We start from the raw sequence: 20863 nt of genomic DNA on the forward strand, positions 1-20863 counted from the left end.
CTCAGATCTAGACATTAATAAGAAATAAAGAATTATTAAACCAATGTAAAATTTTCACAATAAAAATAATTAATAAAAATAATGTTAAGATAAGTTAAAGGCTTACATGTTATCCACTTTACCTATAAATTTTTTCAAACATTACAACTAAAATTTAAATGATTTCATACTATTTTTTTGAAGATTTAAATTAAAAAGAAACCATTTACAATAGATTGAAAAGTACTGATCTAACACAATTTATTTCGTAATTTTAGATAAACATTTTATATTAATAGTTTTTTTTAATACGTTTAGTTTTGAGAAAAAAAATATCATTAAATATAGAGGAAAATTGCACCTAACTACTCTAAAGTTTACGCTAAATAATCGACATTTATTTTCTTACATTTGTAATAAAATAACATTTACATTTTTTTAAATTATCTTATTTATATTTCTAACAAATGATATTAATATTTTTTTATATATTTTTAAGAAAGTGAGGTTCTCTTTTTTATTTTATTTAAAAATATAGTATCAAGAATACTTAAATAAAAATTGAAAAATTAAAATTTAAAATATAAAAAGAAAATTATAAATAAAAAGTAAAATAATACTTTTTTATAAATAAAATAAGATAATAAAATCCATTCAATTAAAAATATAAGGAAAATAAGTGTTAAATGTAAATGTTTATCTAGACATATAAAAGAGTTTGCGTATCATTTTAGTAAAAATATAAGAAATTTGTTTCTTTTTAAATTATGAGATGCGATTGTCATCTATTCACGTTTAACCTTTTCTTTAGCTGTCATTTAATATAACCTCAAAATAGATAAATGCATTTTTTCCTAAATTCTAATTCTGTGTTACTTTTTTTCTTAATTATTTTAATCTTTATTACATTAAAAGTTAATTTAAATATTTTTTTTTATTGTAGTATAAAAAAATAATTTTATATTTTTAAATTGTTGACATTTTTTGTGTACTTTTTTTTATTGTTAATGAGCAGTGCTAAAAATATTATGATAATTAGTGTTATTTTTTTAAAATCATGTATACTCTGACCTATTGAGAGAGACTGGTACATAGAGCTATGCAATTATATATTATTTACATATTAGTATCTCTCAATAGTTGAGGCTATACATAACTTAAGTAATATATTTATTTTTTATTTTTAATACATTTTGAATAGTAATTTTATAATTTTTTTATTAAATAATAATAATAATATTTTTTGTTACAAATATTATTTTAATAAATAATTAAATATAATTTTTATTTCACAGTAAAATAATTAGTAGAAAAAATTATTTATATATTATGAAAATATTATTTTATATTGGTTTTGTATTGACTATAGAAAAATAAATGAGTAGGGATTTTTTATTACACATTTGTTAATATACTTAAAATTATATTTTATTTATTTATGTATTATTTTTGTCTTTAAAAAAACTTCTGATGAATTAAAAGATAAATTATATAACAGGAATTCAAATTAATGTCATAAAAATAAACCATAATAATCATTTTAAATAAAAATATAGCATTGAAAGAGAATTATTGATTTTTTTATTATTATTACTATTTTTCTCTTTATTCTTTAGCTAATTATAATAAAGACTAAAAAGATAAATAAATAACTATTTAAAAATACACCCTATTACCCTAGGTAGCATAGATAGTGACACAAACACTAGTAAAATATGATTAGGGAAATGGAGATACATATAATTTCTAACATGTAGGACATGAACACATATCTATATATTACATAATTATGTGCATAAGTATGTTTCAGTTTTTTTAGCAGAAATATGTATCTTATAGCTAGTTTAAAAAGATTTATTTTTATTTTTATAATCATAATAAAAAATTATACATAAGTTTGAGTTTTTAAAAAATTATTGTATTTTTTTTTAAATTGTGTTAAAATCGTATTAGAATTAACAAATATTTTTTGAATTAAACACTTTATTAATACGAGTGTTAGTGTTTGACATGAACATATCATTTAAGGAGTATATCCGAACTTCATATTTTCTCAGGATTGAAAACTTAGAGTCACATTTATAGTAATTAAAAATATATTTAATATAGAAGCAACAATAGAAACTAAAATTAATATGTATTTGCATTTTAATAAGATTTCATCAAATACAAATTTAAATAATGAAAAGTTCATTAAATGTTAATTTAAATTATGAATAAATATGATTAAAATTCATTAAATGTTATTTTGAATTATGATAAAAGGACATTAAATGATAATTGCTAATAATCCAATCATTATACACATAAATTCATCGTAAACATCTGGATTTAAGCATAATTTTTCTAATAGTGAATTTTCAAAAGTTTTTTTAATCAGAAAAAATGTGAATTGTAACACACTGATTATTAAACTTGATTATGATGTTGATACACGATATTCAAGTTTAGATTCACCATTTTTTTTTTCTGAATTAGATATACATGTTTATAAAAACTTAATTATTTCCCAACTTTGAGTTAAGTTTTGTTTGGATACAAACAAATTAGTAATACAATATTTTATGATAATTGCTACCACTATATCTAAAAAGAACTTATATGAGCCTTTTGAGCAATAAAAGATAAAATTCCCTTAAAAAGTATTAACTATCTATTTTAATTTAATTATTTTGCCATGTACAATTATCAGCATATGAAAATATTTATACATATCAGGATTACCAATGTAAACTACTTGACAATCATAGAAATTCAAAAATATTTAATTGATATACATAGATTCAATATACATATCATGTTATTATTTAAACTAAGCAACATCATGAATTTTACAATCTGATAACAGTTAATTGAATTAATTTAATATAGTTTTAAATATATTAGATAAAAAATTGAAATTTGTAATACCCATATGAAATGTCTAGATTAAGAAAATAAATATAATTTTATACTTATTAAGTTTTTTGGTTAAATGTCTGGATAAAAATTAAATGTATGATAATTTTGTAGATGCGATAATTCTTTAATTTTTTAATATTTATTAAAAAAAAGTAAAACATTCTATTATTATACTGTATTAGTATAGATAATACATATAAGTAAAATAATATTATTTCTTCTATCATGCTCAAAAAATTATATATTTGATTATCATCCAACTGTATTTTTTGAAATAATAGTGTAAAATTATTTAATTTTTTACATGATCATCACTATTAGACTAAATAAAATTTATTTATTATAATTTGTAATTAAATTTTCCTTTTAATATTAGTAAATTTAATGAAAAGTATTAAATGTCATTATAAAATTGAGTGAATTTGATGAAGCTCTCCTTTTGTTGTCTTACATTTAAGAAAAATTATATATATAAAAGGAAAATGTTTAAAAGATTTATGTCATGGCACCCTAAAAAAGTGATTAGTTATAGCAGTTTTTTTATCAGATTTCTACAACGAAAACGTTGAAAATATATATATGTAAAAGAGAAAAAAAAAACAAAAAAGACGGTAATATTACTAGAATTATTATCGCCATTGATGTCATTTTTGTGTGCTTAAAACAATATTTTTAGATTTCATTGTTTAATAATTTTAAGTGGAAGCGAATTAGAGTTGAAGGGTATTAATAAAAATGTTTTTATAATTAAAATAATAAAATAATATTTAAAACAAATTTAGAAATTGTTTTAGTCAGCATCGAATGTAGTTACATCTCTTTTGGGTGAAAACTATTATCTCAAATAATTAAATAATAATTGAAAAAGAAGAAAAGAGTAAGGCGAGTCCAACTTGTGCAAGCGAAATTCCAATAATGCCTATGCTTACCATCAACACCAAAACTTAAATTGTTAATTTGGAAAATTCAAAACAAAATAAATAAATATAAATTTTTTTTTTTTTAATTTTTTTTTATATTTTATTATAGGACATAAACGTTTGTCGGAAAATAAAAATAAAAAAGGAATCATGTATTCCCATCCTTCTCAGCGTACTTTATACTCTACACAACGTTAATTAAGCATTAAGTAAAGTATAATAAATACAAATACAAAAAATAATAATATAAATACCAAAAATATTCCCATATTCCTTTTCCCACGGCTTTCACCATTATTTCCTTTCTCTCTCACTCGAAACAAAACAAAAACAACCGGAAAACAAACCAAACCACTCTCTCCCTCTCCTTCAGCTTCCGCCGTTGTTTTCCGCTGCTGTCGCCGTCGTTCCACGGTGTGCTTTGGCGGCGGTCGAGTATCCGATGGGGAAGTACATGAAGAAGGCGAAGCCCAAGGGAGAACTCGCGCTCGTGGAATCCACCACCACCAACGCCACCACCTCCTACATGGGGGTTCGAACCCGCGCCAAAACCCTAGCGCTTCAGAAATCACACCCTCAGCCTGAACTAGCTCCCTCCTCCGATTCCTACCTCCAGCTCCGGAGTCGTCGCCTCCAGAAGCCTCCGATTTTGCTCCACTCTCCCAGGCGGAACAAACACCCGAACCCTAAATCTCCAATCCCTGAATCTGCCAGGCTCGGAATCGCTTTGGAGCACGACGCTGCGCTCACAGCGCGCAGCCACAAGGAGGAGAGTGCTTTGCATGAGAATGCTGAGGTCCAGGAGGCGTCGTTTGGGGAAAATGTTTTGGATTTTGAAGGTAGAGAGAGGTGGGTCTTCGTTCCCTTTTTCAAATTTAACTCGAATTGGTTTCGATTTCTGGAATATTAAAGCTGTTTGCGGTTTTCATGGTTTTGTTTTTGTTATCATTTTGCAATTTGTTTCAGGAAAAAATTGTGAATGCCCTATTTTTGGGGGTATTGTTTATTTTTGCGATTTGTCTTGGTTTGAAGGCGTGTGAGGGGGGCAAAGTACTAAAACGTTAATATGAAACTGTTTTTTTTTTTTTTTTTTCATTTACCTCTAGTTTTATGGTGGGTTGTTCGGTTGAGTCGACCGTGTTTTGAAAGGCGAGCGTTTTTTGAGCAATTTATAAAGCTCCATGGCCTTGTTCGCCGCAATGTAATTCGATTCCTTTCCGGAATATCTGCCCTAAAGATGATTGAATGTGGGGATTTTGTTTTCTCGTTTAACGGTTGTGTTGTGTTCCTTTTTTGTGGTATGAGGATTTGCTTCACAGTTTTTTCAGTTATGCGTGCAAATTTTGTGAAATTTTTTGGCTATATTTTTTGTTGTGGAAGTGTTTTCTTTGTTATCTTTTGATATTTCCCCCAATTCAGGGTTCCAAGGGAGAAATATGTTTTGTTTTCTCTTCCTAGAAAACTTTTAATGTACGTTCCCATATCGAAAGGTCGTGTGACCATTTTCAGTTTACATGTTCTCTTGGTATCCACTGAAAATGCTTCCAATTTGAAGATGTTAGAAAATAGTCTACAAAATATATTCCACGTTAATACTTCATTTTTTATACCCCGCATGTTGTTTTATTGGCAGGAAATGTTCATATTTGATAATATGTCAGAAAGTTCACTCCTTTTTTTTTATCAATGTGATGTTTTTTACACATTTTACCAACTAGCTATTGAAATATTTCACTGATTTCTCTTGTCATGGGCCATTAATTTTGTATATTATTATTCTTATTATTATATTAATAATAACAGCAATGTGTGGATGGAGGAAAAAAAAACTCCATTCTAATTCAGTTTTCTTTTTTATCAACTGAAAGAATGACGGGACAATCCATAAACTGTGGAAAGAAAGATTAGTCATTACGCAATGTCCCTTTTCCTCCAAACTCCCCGCATATTTTATTTATGTTGAATATTCTCATAACTGAATCGTTATATGTACAATGAATTTGAAACTGTGTTCTTTGGCTTTAAATGTTGTGCTGGTCAACCTTGAATTTATGAGCAATATCATTTTACCGTTTTAAGGCTGACTAAGTCTTACCTGAAATAATGTTTTTGTTTTACCTTATTCTTTGCCATTAAAACGCTTTTATTTTTTTAGTGATTCTAATATACTATACTAGTTTGGGTTAAATTGCTATTTATTGGAATTTGCAATGTTTAATTTTACGTTTATTATTTGCTGTAGAAGCACTAGGGAATCCACACCTTGCAGTTTGATAAGGGACCCTGATACTGTCAGGACTCCTGGTTCAACTACCAGGCCTACTTGCTCAACTGAAACTAATCGAAGAACCGAGCATGCAGCTAGAAGGCAAATCCCAACTTCACGCGAAATGGATGAATTCTTTGCTGAAGTTGAAGAGGCTCAGCAAAGGAAGTTCATTGAGAAGTATGCTTTAGCGGTTTTATTGTTTTTCTTATTTGTTTATTATTGGTTAATGGCAATGTCTGTTACATGCCCAGGAGCTGATTAATAATGGGAGTTGATTGCAGGTACAACTTCGACCCTGTGAATGAGAAGCCACTCCCCGGGCGTTATGAATGGGAGAAGTTGAAACCCTAGAAGGAGAGTGTAGTGTTCCATCAAGACATCATCTTTGAAGTAGCAGCAGGGGTAGAATTTGTTGAAGCGGTGGTGGCGTTATTTCCCTTTTCCATCACCTTCTATTTACATGTAAAGAAAGTAGGGGTCTTAAACTGTGTAGACTAATGGTCTGTAACTTTACAGAGGTGATGATTACACAACAATACAAATCAAAGTCCTTTGTCTAACAGATCATTTTAAGGGGGCAAGGGAAGGGGCCGTAGCGCGTAGGATTAGGGATAAGTCAAATTAGGTCAGTATGAGGTACAGGAATTTACTTAGGTTTTCTCTTGTTCTTGTATTTTACTTATCTTTATCTTTGTCTATACTTGTACTGATGGAACTTGAACAAACTTTTAGAAATAAAGACCCGATTCCCCCACCTAAAAATTTGTGTCACTTCCTTTGTCACCCGTGTTCTCCTCTATAATATATTGCTCTTATTTCCTATCAAGACACTGAATCTTTCATTTGTTTTTAGATGGCACTAGCTGTTTGCTTGTGGCCCTTAGCAATATTGCTAAAATCTGCTACTCTTTTAATCGTCTTAAAGTGGTGGGGGCAAAGCTAACATGGAATGTTTTGTCTTCTCTGTTATCGTATAACCACAACTGACTCTATAACATTTAATAACCTGACATTGTGGGAGACATTTGCAAACTGGAAAATGATGCATGACCAGATTCAGTATCCAACCATAATTCGATCTTTTCTCATGGATCTTGAAGTTACCATTCGCCTTACTGGCTCATACTTCACTTTACTACTTTCTGGAACGTGTTAGCAATTTTTTCTGTAAATTAAAACACTTGGTCGCAGTAGTTTTTAATCGAGCGTGTTTGATAAGTTATTTAAGTTCGTTTATAATTTATTTTACTACTTTTTGCACGATTGGATTCGCATCAGTTTTACTCAAAAATCAACTTCATTTTGCGTTTACGTGAAAACTAGTATTATTAGCTTTAGAAATGGCACTTCCCTGACTCAACTTTTTTTTTTTTTTTTTTTAATGGAAACAGCCCTTTTATAACTTTGCTTTCCTTTAATAATTTACTACTTCATAACTTCTCTTAGGTACTTTTAAAAATATTATTAAGCTGGAAACTTATAATTTATTATTATCAGTTTATTTTTATCCTTATATATGTTTTCACTTCCATTTTTGCAATGAAAAGTTTATCTCACATGTCATATTAATAAAATTTTATATTGGTATAAAATTATTTGATACTTAATTTATATATACCAAAATTGATCAAATATATATTCTTAAAAAGATATGAATAATATGATTGATTTATTACTATTATTATCATTTAATTTTAACAAAATTCAATATGAGTAATAATGACGATATAGAATTATAATTTAATGTTTGGATTGATAAAATTGTTTTTAATATAAAATTATTAGCAGTAATATTAATAAAAATTACGCCTATATGATTCGATTATTTTTTTTACATACACATTTATATTAACTTTATACTTTATAATTTAATATTAGTGTTAATACGTTAGTTTTTGTTAGCATTCTAATTCACATCCAAAACAATGTTTGTTTCGTTTTTACTCCTTACATTACCTGGACTGGATATAATTCATTTTACTAAAATTTGTACTTAAATATCATACTAACTTTTTAATTGTTACATTGTAAATTTCTAATTTTTAATTAACATTTGATCATTAAATAAAAACCGTACGAATTTAAAATAGTTAGAAGCTTAAAAGTTATATTTAATTGAATATAATTTATCTATAAAATAAAATATATTGTGAATACATACGTAAATATTTTATTTTATATCCTTTTATAGTTATCAATTAGTTTAAGAGTATATTATACCACTTTTATACTATATCCATTTGAGAGGAACCATAAAATGAAGTTTTTCCTGTTGGATTCAAATGAAAAAAATGCCCTCTTTTAGCATGAAATGAGAGGGGTGGGTAGATGCTGTGTGCTACTAATTAGTATATATAAAATTATAGTTGTTGAGAATTATCAATAAAATTTTCTTCTACTCTTATGAGTAAAAATAATGAAAATAAATCAAAAACATATATTTAAATATAAATAGTTTTTTTAACTCTGATAATTTTAATTTAAATAAAAATATCTTAGTATTCTGGAGTTTAGTTTTAGTCTCACGTTATATAATACTGAAGGATATTACACTTCATGTTATTATATAAATAACGTATCATAAAACTTTTAAATACGCTAAAATCAAATACTTCGTGGTGCACTCATAAATAAATAAATAAATATATATATATATATATTATTTATGAAAGCATATTAAGTTATTGTGTTCTTGGATTATTTATTTTCTCTTTTTTTTTATTGTCTTAGTCCTATTCCTATTATTCAAAGTATAACTACAATAACATGTATAAAATAAAATAAAGTACAAAAGTTAATTAATATATTATTTTCAACAACTTCACATTTATCACTTTTATCTTTGGAGAATTTTAAGAGAAATAACATTTTATTAATATGAAAATTGAACTAGAAAATGTAATTCAATTACCTTGATATAAAAGTATTTAAAAACTTTTGTATGGGTAATGGATATTCACATATGGAAGTACTACAAGGGTACACAATTTGGTAACAATTTTTCTTTCTAATATAAGGAGATTTAGATTATTTGATTGTTTTACGGAAGGCATGCCAATGAGTGCCAACAAAAGTTTCCATGATGTTTTTTGTCTTGGAGGAATCAACCTTTTTTTTATCTACTCAATACTATAATTTTTCAAGTACGCAATCGAATGAAAAGTTGAATAGAATCAAACCAAAACAAACACAAAAGTTCTCCACTCACTCACTCACTCACCCAAGAGAAAGAACAAGGAACCAAGAACTCTATATAGTAGATTGTTTGTTTATATTTTGAATGAAAAAAAGTTATCGTTAAGCAATAAAAAGAGTTGAAAGTTAAGTTTGAAAATAGAAAAAGAGGTACGAAATGTAGGTTATAATTTATATCCTTAAGAAAATGTGAATGTTGTGATAGGAATAGTGGTTGATGGTGGTGGTGGATCTGTGTAAGTTGTGAGTGAGGAATATGCATTTCCCAATGAATATTTGTGGAAAGGAAAGATTATTATTCCCTAAGTGTAAATTCAAAAGGGCATTCATGATTTGTTCACCCACGGGAAGACACTTCACAAGGAAACAAACTCCCATATCATTCTTCCTTTGACTCTATGGGGAATCACACATTGGGGATCTAAATGGAAGATCCTGTTCATTATTTAATAATCATCCCACATTTCTCTCTAAATTAAATCCCAATAATACCCTTTTCAATACTAACATATTGGGTAATGTGTTTTTTCTTAAAGACAAACCATTGTCAATATCTCTGTAACAAGGGAAATAAACTATGGGGAATCTTTTGGTTTTGAATATTACTTTTGAAGTGTCACATGAAAAGTGGACAAAAGGAGAGAATTATCATATTGTAAAACATTTTCAAGACATGCTTGTCCTACATGTAGTTTAGGTGTATTTTTATTTCACTGTTTAAAAATTTCATTTTTAAAACCTCGTTTCGATTTTGTACAATGTTAATGTTCTTATCTTTTGAGTCTTTAAAGATTTTGTTTTTAAAATCTCATTTTTATTTTGTAAGAGGTTACTGTTCTTATCTCAAGTTCATTAAATAATATCATTAGATGATCTGTATTCCAGTTATTGTTTATTTTAGAATTTATAATTTTACCATAATTTTGTCTTTGAAAAATATTTTCATGATTTAAGAAAGGAAAATTGTTTTGGTTTTTTAAGAGACTAACATAAATATAATACAAAATAATATATACTAACCGAACCCTTTTATGACATTTGGATGCATATAAAGGTACTTGTTTGGCTTACTTTCAAAGCTTCATTCCTTCTGAGAGAGGAAAGTAAGAAGGATCTCCATCATTGTTATATTTTGTAGGGTATATATTATATATAGACACAGAGTTCAAGACCCTCTCTTTCTATGTGTGTATCAATATACTATTATAAGTGTGTGATGTGTGGAGAAGAAGAACAAAATTTCAAGTACCATCATTGGAAGTGCCCTTATTTCAAAGAGAAGAGAATATATAGTCATTTAGATTTCATTTGATGGTGAGAGATGGAGATTGAATTGAAAGCTAGTTGAATTCTAAATATTTCAAAGAGGAAAATAAATATACACAAGTTTTTTTTTATAAAGAAAAATAATAATAGTTCAGCTACTTGTAAGAAGAATGTTTTTGTTCTTTGAAGGTGTATTTCGTCCATTATTCTTATAATCAGTGAGAAAAATCTCTCAATTCTCTCTAACTATTTCTTTTAGCTTATATATGTAATATTTCTATAAACTAATATATTATAAACATAACTTGTTCATAACATTTCTTAGAAACCTCTTATTTATTTAGGACTTCTTCCTGAAACACTACCTACAGATAATTTTGGTTTTTAAGAACAAAACCACACCAACATAAAATAAAGAGTGTGGAACTGATGTTTTTATTAAATATATAATATAAGTATTACAAAAATAATCATAATAATTAATAATATCTAACCACATCAATCACCTTTGACCAATTGAATAAAGAGTCATTATTTATGGAAACCTAGTATTAACTTCAAATATATATATATATATATAGAGTGAGTATGATTTGAGAGAGTGCATGTGTGAGGATTTAAGAGGAAAGTGTGAATATAGTTGGTGTGTTTAGATTGGACTATGTTAAAGTGGATTTGTGAGAATTTGAGAAGGAAGTGTGAAGAAAATTAGTACTTTACATTGGGCTATTTTAGGATGTGTTTGGACTGGGGAGAAGATTTAGAGGAGTGGATTTAAAGTGATTTGAGAGGAAAGTGTAAAGAAAGTGATGTTGTTTGGATTAGGGTATATTAGAATGAATTTGTGAGGAAAATTTATTGAAGTTTGTGAGTGATATGGTGAATGTAAGGGGATTTTTCTTTTTTTTTTTAAATGTGTAAAATGTAAGTTTAAATTTACCCTTTCCTTAAAAAATATTTAAATAATAAAATATAAGATATTTTTGTGTAAATTTTAGTTAATTAAAATTTTGTAAATACATATAAAAAATATTTTCATAAAATCAAATCAAATCAAAATTAAAATAAATTTTTATTATTGTTAATATTATTATTTAATAAATTTATTTTAAATATTATTAAGTATGTAATTTATATTTATATTTATTTTTATTATTTTATTTACTATTATTATTTATAATTTTATTTCTCTTTTATATATTATTCCTATTTTAAATTTTAATAATTAAGGGTAATTTAGATGGTTTTTATCTCACTCCCGCAAATCAACGCCCTCCAATCCTTTGACTGAAGAGAAATAAAAATTTTCTTGTTTTTCTTAAAAAGTTGTGATGGTTGTGAGAGTATTTTTATTTTTTATTAAAGGTGTAAAATGTAAGATTACAAATTTACTCTTGTCTTTACAAAAAATAGAATAATCAAATATTAGGTATTTTGTGAAAATTTGAATGAATTAAAATTATTAGTAGTATAATCCAATATAGTTCAATAATTAATTTTTAAAAAAATTACGAGTTACTTGACAAAAAAATAATTTACATGTGAATTTTTGAATATAATTTATTTATTATAATTTATTATTAATTATTATTACTTTATTTTATTAAAATATTTGTGTTATATAAATTTATTTAATAAAAATAAATTAAAAAATAATCTTATACTAACGTAACTTTATTTTTATTTAAAAAAAAAAATATTTATTATTAACACTTATATTATTTCCTACTCTCCACATCAAACAACTTTATAAACAAACAAATCCTTAATGATTGGATTTCTGCATTCAAGTAGTGACAAATAATTTAGTATCCGAAACCTTCTTCAACTTTTATATTTACGTATTTGACTCAATGTATAAAAAAATATTGATACACGAATCATTTAACTTAATAATTAAGTTACATTTTAATATATGACACATAGGAAATATCAAATTCATTTGTATTATTACAAACATTCAATGATTGATAACTTATCATTAATCACAAGGAATGATTACCATTAATGTTTGATATTGTATTTGAGTTAATTCATTAAATAAACTTTTTATTTTTTTTAATACTTACACAACATGTGCCCACATTCATGCATAAAAATTCTCAAACTCAAAAACACCTTAATTATACAATAAAACTTACTTGCATTATGTGCATGTCGCTTAAACACCAAAATTCTTATGATTTTTATTGAGCAACATAACTTTTGCTTGAGTCAAAATCCTTTTTCAGAAGATAAATTAATTCGTCTTGATTTTCACTTGAAAAAAAACATTTTGTCTAAGCAAAAATTAGCTTTGTTTTCACTTTCATCTTCGCTTGATAAAAAATGTGTCATTTAAGTAGAAATACTAGACACGAGAAAAAGAACCAGCACCTAAAAAACTTTCAAAATTCATCCAAAATATATTCTATTAATTCAATAGTTTCTAACAAGTTTAAAACGCCACTTTACATTATAAATCAATTCACAACTCATATTTATATAGTATACTCAAAACAACTACTTCTAACCCAAAAAAACAACATAACATTACCATAATACAAAATAAATCAAATCAAATGAGAATTTGATTTAATTCTCAACAATACTCTATATAGTCAAGAATCTTAATTTCCTAATTTTCACTACTAAAAAATCATTAAATAAAAATAATTTTAAAGATAAAAAATAATTAATTACTATAAAAATAAATACTATTTTAGAGATTAAAAAAATTATTGATATCTAAATTAATTTTTTATTATTGACAAAATAATTTATAAATAAAATATCTAATTAGTTACTAATGTTTTAGTTACTGTTCTTGCCGGCTGACCTAATCGTCGGTTGACTTCAGAGACAAGCGGTGGCTCCGTCTATTTCTGGTGGATTCTGTGCATCCCTTAGATGCTGGAATGCGGCTCCGTTTGAAACAGAGGGGCGTTACCTGTTGATTGCACTTCGACGATCAAGTCAGTACAAGGCTTATAGAAACAAGAAGTAAGTAAGTAGTTTCAGTCTTAGAAATAGTGTGTCCTTTACCTGGGATCTGAAGTCCCTTTTATAGCCTACCTCTTCTAGCAGCTTTTTATCACGAGAGTGCCTCTCAACTGAAAGCCTACGCCAATCAAAATATTATGTTTTTAAGGCACATTCTCTTAATGCCGCAACTAAACAAAATCTCTCCTTTTTGGAGTGCATAAAATCTTAACAGAATAACCACCAGAGTACCAACTCATGTATCGACATCAGGGGTCAAATCTGTTTCACGTAGATACCTATGTACTACACATGCAACCTATTCATTGTGCCCTAGCACACATGAGCTTAGGTTTAGAGGAAACACTTTGCTTGTGCTAGACCAATACGCACTAAGCGCACCCTTAGGTCCATTACTACCCCTTGTTGACCGCTTGGGCCTTGCGCGAGGGGGTTACGTTAAGTATATAGAAAGGGATCAAACCATGTCCTGAGCCCAACCCCTAGGCCCATAAACTTGGTTTAGAAGCCGAGATAACCTAACTGAGGCTGAGCTCCGACCATCGAGTGCTGAGCTCTGAGCGCTCTGGCCAGTACACAAGCCCCATAGGCTCGAGCTGAGCTTGCTTTTGTGAAGAGGCTATGTACTCCTCCCTTGGTGACTTACGTGTCCTGTGGGTAGTGGTGTAAGTGGCGCGACGCACGAAGCGTTTCTTGAGTGGATGTCTCACCATACTCCTTCCCAAGCGTACACGTGGCCTGCCTTTCATCCACAACCAAAAATCATTGCCGCTTACCCTTCCCAACATGAGATTTTATAACGTTCGAAATTCCATCACTTTTTCACTGTTTCATTTCTTTGCACAAACCTTGCGCGCTCTTACCCAAACTCTCTGATCCTTCTTCTTCATCCTAGGCAACTTCCTTGCCTCGTCTTGTCTTCCGAAACAAGGTACCTCCCCTTAGTCTACGTTCATTAACTGATACCCTTTAATGCTTTCGATATCATTGTATCAACTGTTCTGGGATTGTTTCTGCATTCGTTTGCTATTTTTGCTAGTCTCGCTATTTTCTTGAATGCGCGTTGTTCTTCATTGTTTGAATGTGCGGTTGTGCCTTGCTTGTTTGCTTTTCTTGTTTTAGATATACTGAATGATGGATAACTGAGCCATGTAGCCTTCGGCCTCCAATACCTTATTAGAAGAAACCTTCATATACACCTCATCCGAGGAAATAATGCATTACATGAAGAGTGAGCAACCCAAAAATTGTATTCTAGGTAGGGAGAATGATAGGGGTCTTAGGGTAGTGCCTTGTAGGATAGATGAACCAGTATGTTGTGACGAAGCATCAGACCCAGATGACCTTTTCTGTTTCTTCTACTCCACTGTTTTCAAAAAACTTCTTCTCCGCCTTCCTTTGTATAGTTTTGAAAGAGCCTTTCTGACTAAGATCAACGTAGCCCCAACCCAATTGCACCCAAACAGCTGGGCGTTTGTTCGGGGATTTTCTATCCACTGCACTCACTTTGGCCATATGCCATCAGTGGAGGTTTTTCTATACTTCTTCGAAGCCAAACGCGTAGGTCGCCAGTTGTGGGTGTCTTTCAATGGGGGTGACTGGGAGAGCTTTGCTGTCACTTTTCCAGCAATCCTACAAAAACATCAAAGGTAAATTCTTTAAAATTCGTTGTAATAAGAGGGACCCAACTCTCCTCGATGGGTTCCCCTTGTATTGGACTGAGAAGCCAAGATTCCAAGGCCCTAGGTGTTTGGATGAAATGCCCCAAAAAGAACGAGAGGTGTGTCTCTTCCTCTCCAGTTTGAAAGTGGTATTTGACACCGCCACCCTCATAAACAAAGAGTTCTCCCCTATGGAGCTTAAGGCATATATTGGTATCTTTCACTCTTTTGCTTTTACTTGGTGTTAACTTGTATGTTTGTTTTGCTGATTCACTTGTGCTCTCTTGCATACAGTATGCTCAAAATGAGCAAAAAATACTTGGTGGCAAGGGCCATAAAAATGAAGGCTGCAGCCCAAGCTTCCCCCTCAAAGGATCTGAAGCTCAAGGACGTAGTTGAGGTCGCCCCCTCCGATGATGAGGAAACTTACTCGGGGCTAGTCTTCAAAAGGAGGAGAAAGGCTACTGCCAAGCATTTTGCCTCAAATGGCCGTGCGCCTTCCCCTCAAGCCCAACTTCCTCCCGCCAACTCTCCTCCTTCTCGAGACATAGCAGTGCAAGAGAGTGCAAGGGCGCCAGTGGGTGGACTGTGGGATCCTAATTTGGATGCCCCCACTTACCTCGAGAAGACCTTGCTATCTGCTGAGGTTAAAGAAAAGTTGGAGCACCTGGAGGAGGATCAACTGGTGGAGCAAGCAACGAGGCAGCTGGGACAAGCCTTGGCTGCTCACTACCTAAGGGGATGGAAAGGCTCAGCCAAGGAGGAGTTTCATAAGGCTGTCGAGCTCACGCGACGAGTGGTTTGTCTTGAGTATGAAGCCTCCAAGTTCCACCAGGCACAAGAAGAGTCTAGGGCTCTCCTGACTCCAAGGAATCCCTAGATTTATTTAATAAGAACGCGGAGCTTTAGGCTAAAGTGGATAGGTTGGAAAAGGAGTTGGCTAAGAAGAACAATGAGCTGCTCCGAAAGGATGAGAATCAGACAAGGGAAAGGGAGGCCCTTACTGATGATGTTGCAAACTGCTTCATGGCGGGCTTTGAGGATGCCATTGCCCAGGCCTCGGGGATCTACCCAGTGATGGACTTCTCCCAACTAGGTTTGGGGAAGATCGTGGTGGATGGGCGCCTGGTAGATGAAGAAGAATAGGATAGAAGTTGAGCCCTTTCGTAACCAGCTGCTTTTCGCAACCCTTTAAACAATAACTTACCTTTTATGTATATATATTGGTGCTTTTATTTATCTTGCTCTTATTCAACCATGCACGTTGTAGTAAGCACGAATATCATAACTTAACAATAGATAATAATCAACCACCTTATCAATGTAACACACCAATTAAGCATGGTAAATCATAACGCTCTCGGCGGAGCTATTTCATAGACGACTTGTTCCTTTTATCTACGAAGAATGTCACACTTGCTTGAGCATTGTCTAGCTGCACGAGTAAGGGATTGAATTTTATGACTTGGTTGCGCAGGACTTGCGCACTTGGAATGTTCATTTGCTTTCTCGGCACATCCTTCCCTAAGGCTTGGGGTGACTAGGGCATCTAACTTGGAGCCAACTTCTTCGCCAAGTTTGCCCTTGGGTGGATCTTTGTGGCTTAGAGTATCTGACTTGAGCGTTAATCCGCCTATCAAGTCTACTCCTTTGAGAATTTTCGTTATTTAGAGTATCTGACTTGAGTGTTTGATTACACACCAAGTCTACTCGTGATACCTCCGTGGTGGTTACTACCACAGGGTTACCCTTGGTTCTTCTTCATAGAGTGCCCGAGCTCGGGTGGTTCTACTAACACCGAGGTGGGTCGTTCTCTATACCCTTAGCTGCACGCTCTTAGGTATTATTAATTGTGGTTCAATACCTCTTGGACTCAGAATCTCACTGAGCAGGGAACATACTAGCTCATGGTGTACGCTTTAGGGTGCCAAAACTCATAATCTTACCAAGCCAGGTCTTCTTCCCCTAATTTAAGCTAATCAACCTTACTTGTGGTCAATTATGTTTCAGGGCATTTGAGCTTAGAGTCTTACTGAGCAAAGGTCGCCCTTTCTGATATCTGGTTATAGATATTTCTTTCATAACTTGTTGGCCATTGAGAGTGTCTGACCTGGGCGTCATCTCACGTGCCATGTCCACTTTGTTGAGGCCTTTTCGTTGGAGTATCTGACTTGGCTTACGTGTCAAGTCTACACTTGAACAACTTTTATCATTTGGAGTATCCGACTTGGGTGTTGGCTTACACGCCAGGTCTACTCCTTAACCCCAAGGGCCCTTGGGTAGGTAATCTTAACCCTACTCAGCGCGTCTGGGCGCAGGGTCTTATTGAATAGTTTGATCGTAGGGCCACCTAAGCTCTGGGACTTACCAAGGGAATAGGTGATCTCGTTTAGTTGTCAATCGTGCACACTTGCGCTTTGATAGTAGTCGTTTTGCTGTCAAATTAATATGATTCTAGCGTAGACTTGTCTACGCTCCAGTCATTAAATGCTTTGACCAATCTTTTAATGCAATTTAAGAGTTTGTTAAGATTTGATAACAAACTACATCTTTGAATATATTCAGAAAAACAGATTTGTAAAACAAGAATTTTGAATAGAGTTTTCTGAGTTTTTTCAAAGAGCTGAGATTGCTGAAAGTTTGTGATTGATCAAAGTTTGTGGAATAGGATTCTGCTTGTATTGATTTCAGATTATCTTCTGTAACAAGTGTAATCCTTGAACTCTGTGAAACAAGTATTCGTTTCTGTGTTTGCTGAGATTGGCTGTGTGTTCTTGAGGGGATCAAGATCAGCAATCTTGGTGTTGGTGTGTTGGCCAAGAAGAGTGTGTGTCTTGAGGTGTTCAAGGTCATTCTCTTGGTTGTTGTGTAAGTGATCAAGTTGTGATTGCTTAGTGGATTTCCTCAGGGTTTCTGAGAAGACTGGATGTAGCTCTAGATTTGGAGTGAACTAGTATAAACATCTGTGTACAATCTCTCTATCCTTAACTCTTTAAATTCAGTTTTGTTTGTTGTTTGCTGGTATAAACAACCGATTATTTTTCTGGTTCTGCTGTTTTTGTTTGTTGTTTTTGGTAAACTTAATTTCTTATCAATTGTTTCCTGAGATAAATTCATTCTTGTTTTAAAAGTTTACGAAAATCCTCTTTAAACAATTCACCCCCCTCTAGTTTAAAGCCATCCATTCTAACAGTATCCTGGCGAAACATTTTCCAAGAATAGTTTTCATTGGGTGACCTCATTAAAAAACCCTCGTAAGGGAAAAAAAAACGTCCCCTTAATTATTCAAATTGTTCACAAAGATTGACAAAAATACATTAACTGAAATAAAATTTGAGGCTGACCCCATTCCATGTTTGGGGTATGGCTCCACCCTCCAAAGTCTCGAGCCTGTATACTCCGTTTCTAAGTGCTTCTACCACGCGTAATGGGTCGGTTCACTTGGAAGACAACTTGTTCTCCAATTGGTAGGGATGAGCTTTCCTCATCACCAGGTCGGCAACTTGGAACTGCCGAGGTCTAAGCTTGGACCTTTGTTTATGCTCTACCCTTCTCTTTAGGGCTTCGACTTTGACGCGTGCTTGCTCTCGCACCTTGTCAAGTAAATCTAGGTTCACCCTCCTCCCTTCGTTAGACTCCTCTATCACGAAGTTCTGGAATCGTGGCGAGCTCACCTGAATCTCCACATGGATCATGACGTCTGATCCATACACCAGACTGAAGGGTGTTTCCTTCGTGGTGGACTGTGGAGTAGTATGGTATGCCCAAAAAATTCGAGGTACCTCATCCGCCCAGGTCCCCTTAGCCTTCTCCAACCTCCTCTTTTGGCCTCTATGCAAGACTTTGTTGGCGGACTCAACCTGTTCGTTTGTCTGAGGGTGCTCTACCGAGGCGAACACCTGCTTGATGCCGAGCTCTGTGCACAACTTGCCCAATGGTTAACTTGCGAACTGGATGTCGTTATCAGACACCAAACGTCTTGGAATCTCAAAACGACAGACAAGGTTTTTCCACACGAAGTGCTGCACCTTGTGGGAAGTTATCTGCGCTACTAGTTCAACTTTTACCCACTTAGTAAAGTATTCAATGGCCACCAGTAGGTACTTCATCTGACGAATCGCTAGTGGGAAAGGGCCCAGGATGTCTATTCCCCATGTGTGGAAAGGCCAGGGGCTATGTATGGATCGCAACTCCTTTGAGGGTGCATGATGCCAATCAACATGCTTCTAACATTGATCGCATCGCTGTGCATACCTCATGCAGTTTTCCCTCATTGTTGGCCAATAATACCCCGCCCGAATTGCCTTTAGGGATAGAGTTCGTCCCCTGACATGACTCCCACAGATGCCTTCATGGAACTCTGCCATGATGAGTGCACATTGGTCCCCACTCACACAGGTGAGGATAAGATGCGTGTAGCCATGTCTGAACAGCTTCCCATCTACCAAGGTATACCTGCCTGAGTTCTTCTTAACCATTTTAGCCTCCACGGGTTCTACTGGGAGCATCCCATCAGCAAGGTAGCGTCTATACAATGTCATCCAGGTTTCGCCCTCGTCAACCTGACAGACGTCCAACAATTCCTCTCCTCACAAGCCGTAGGCGCTCTCACCTTGGGCACCTTGAGCGTTTCTTGCGTCAATGATCTGTGCCTTTTTCTTTCGCCTTCTAAATTTTCCACCTGTTGGACCTCTCGCATGCAACTTGCAGTGGTCCTGCGCGACTTTAGGGTTTCCTGTATAACTGACCTATGGCGACCTCCTTTACCTAAGCTGGCAAGTTTGGCGAGCAGGTCTGCTCGCGCGTTTTGTTCCTTTAGGACATGCACTAATTCAAATACAAAAAAAGTCTCCTTCAAGAGCATGACATACCTTAAGTACGAGGCCATCTATGGATCCATAGCCTGATACTCACCTATTACTTGCCCGGTGACTAGCAGCGAGTCGCTCTTTACCAACAAACTTCGAGCACCCAACTCCTGGGCCAACAACATCCCAGCCACTAGAGCCTCATACTCAACCTTGTTGTTGCTGGCCTTGAAAGCAAATTTGAGGGCTTGCTCGATCAGCAACCCATTTGTTCCTTCCAGGATTATGCCAACTCCACTACCCTGTTGGTTAGAAGAGCCATCCACGGAGAGAACCCACTAGAAATTCCCACCATCTACCTGTGGGGATTCTGAGGAGAGCTCTACCACAAAGTCAGCATAAACTTGACCCTTGATAGATCCTCGAGGTTCATACAGTACGTCAAACTCGGACAACTCGACTGCCCATCGTACCATCCGACCTGCCACATCAGGTTTCTAGAGGACCTTGCGTAAAGGAAGGTTGGTCATGACAACCACTATGAAGCTTTGGAAGTAGTGGCGGAGCCGTCGAACTGCAAACACCACCGCAATAGCTGCCTTCTCGATGGCTTGGTAGCGCACCTCGGGCCCCTGCAACACCTTACTCACAAAGTATATCAGCTTTTGCACCTGAACTTGTTCTTGTACCAAGACCGAGTTGATCGCTCGATCTGTCACCACGAAGTAGAGGCGGAGGGGAGTACCTAGCAGCGACTTGCAAAGAACAGGCGGGCTGGCCAAGTACTCCTTCAGCTTGAGAAACGCCTCCTCGCACTCGCTAGTCCACGCAAAACGATTATTCTTCTTCAAACATTGGAAGTAAGGATAACCCTTATCTCTT

General features: G+C 33.0%; 1 protein-coding gene across 1 annotated transcript; it reads left to right on the forward strand.

Moving 5' to 3' along the window:
- The first annotated feature begins 4064 nt into the window (after positions 1 to 4064).
- Positions 4065 to 6831, forward strand: LOC137817402 (cyclin-dependent kinase inhibitor 4-like). Its single transcript, XM_068620694.1, has 3 exons — positions 4065 to 4649; positions 6043 to 6246; positions 6351 to 6831. The coding sequence occupies exons 1-3, from the start codon at positions 4243 to 4245 to the stop codon at positions 6418 to 6420; spliced, it is 681 nt and encodes a 226-aa protein (XP_068476795.1). The 5' UTR covers positions 4065 to 4242; the 3' UTR covers positions 6421 to 6831.
- Positions 6832 to 20863: the final 14032 nt, after the last annotated feature.

Source organism: Phaseolus vulgaris, unplaced genomic scaffold (genome assembly GCF_000499845.2).
Source record: "Phaseolus vulgaris cultivar G19833 unplaced genomic scaffold, P. vulgaris v2.0 scaffold_44, whole genome shotgun sequence".
NCBI lineage: Eukaryota > Viridiplantae > Streptophyta > Magnoliopsida > Fabales > Fabaceae > Phaseolus > Phaseolus vulgaris.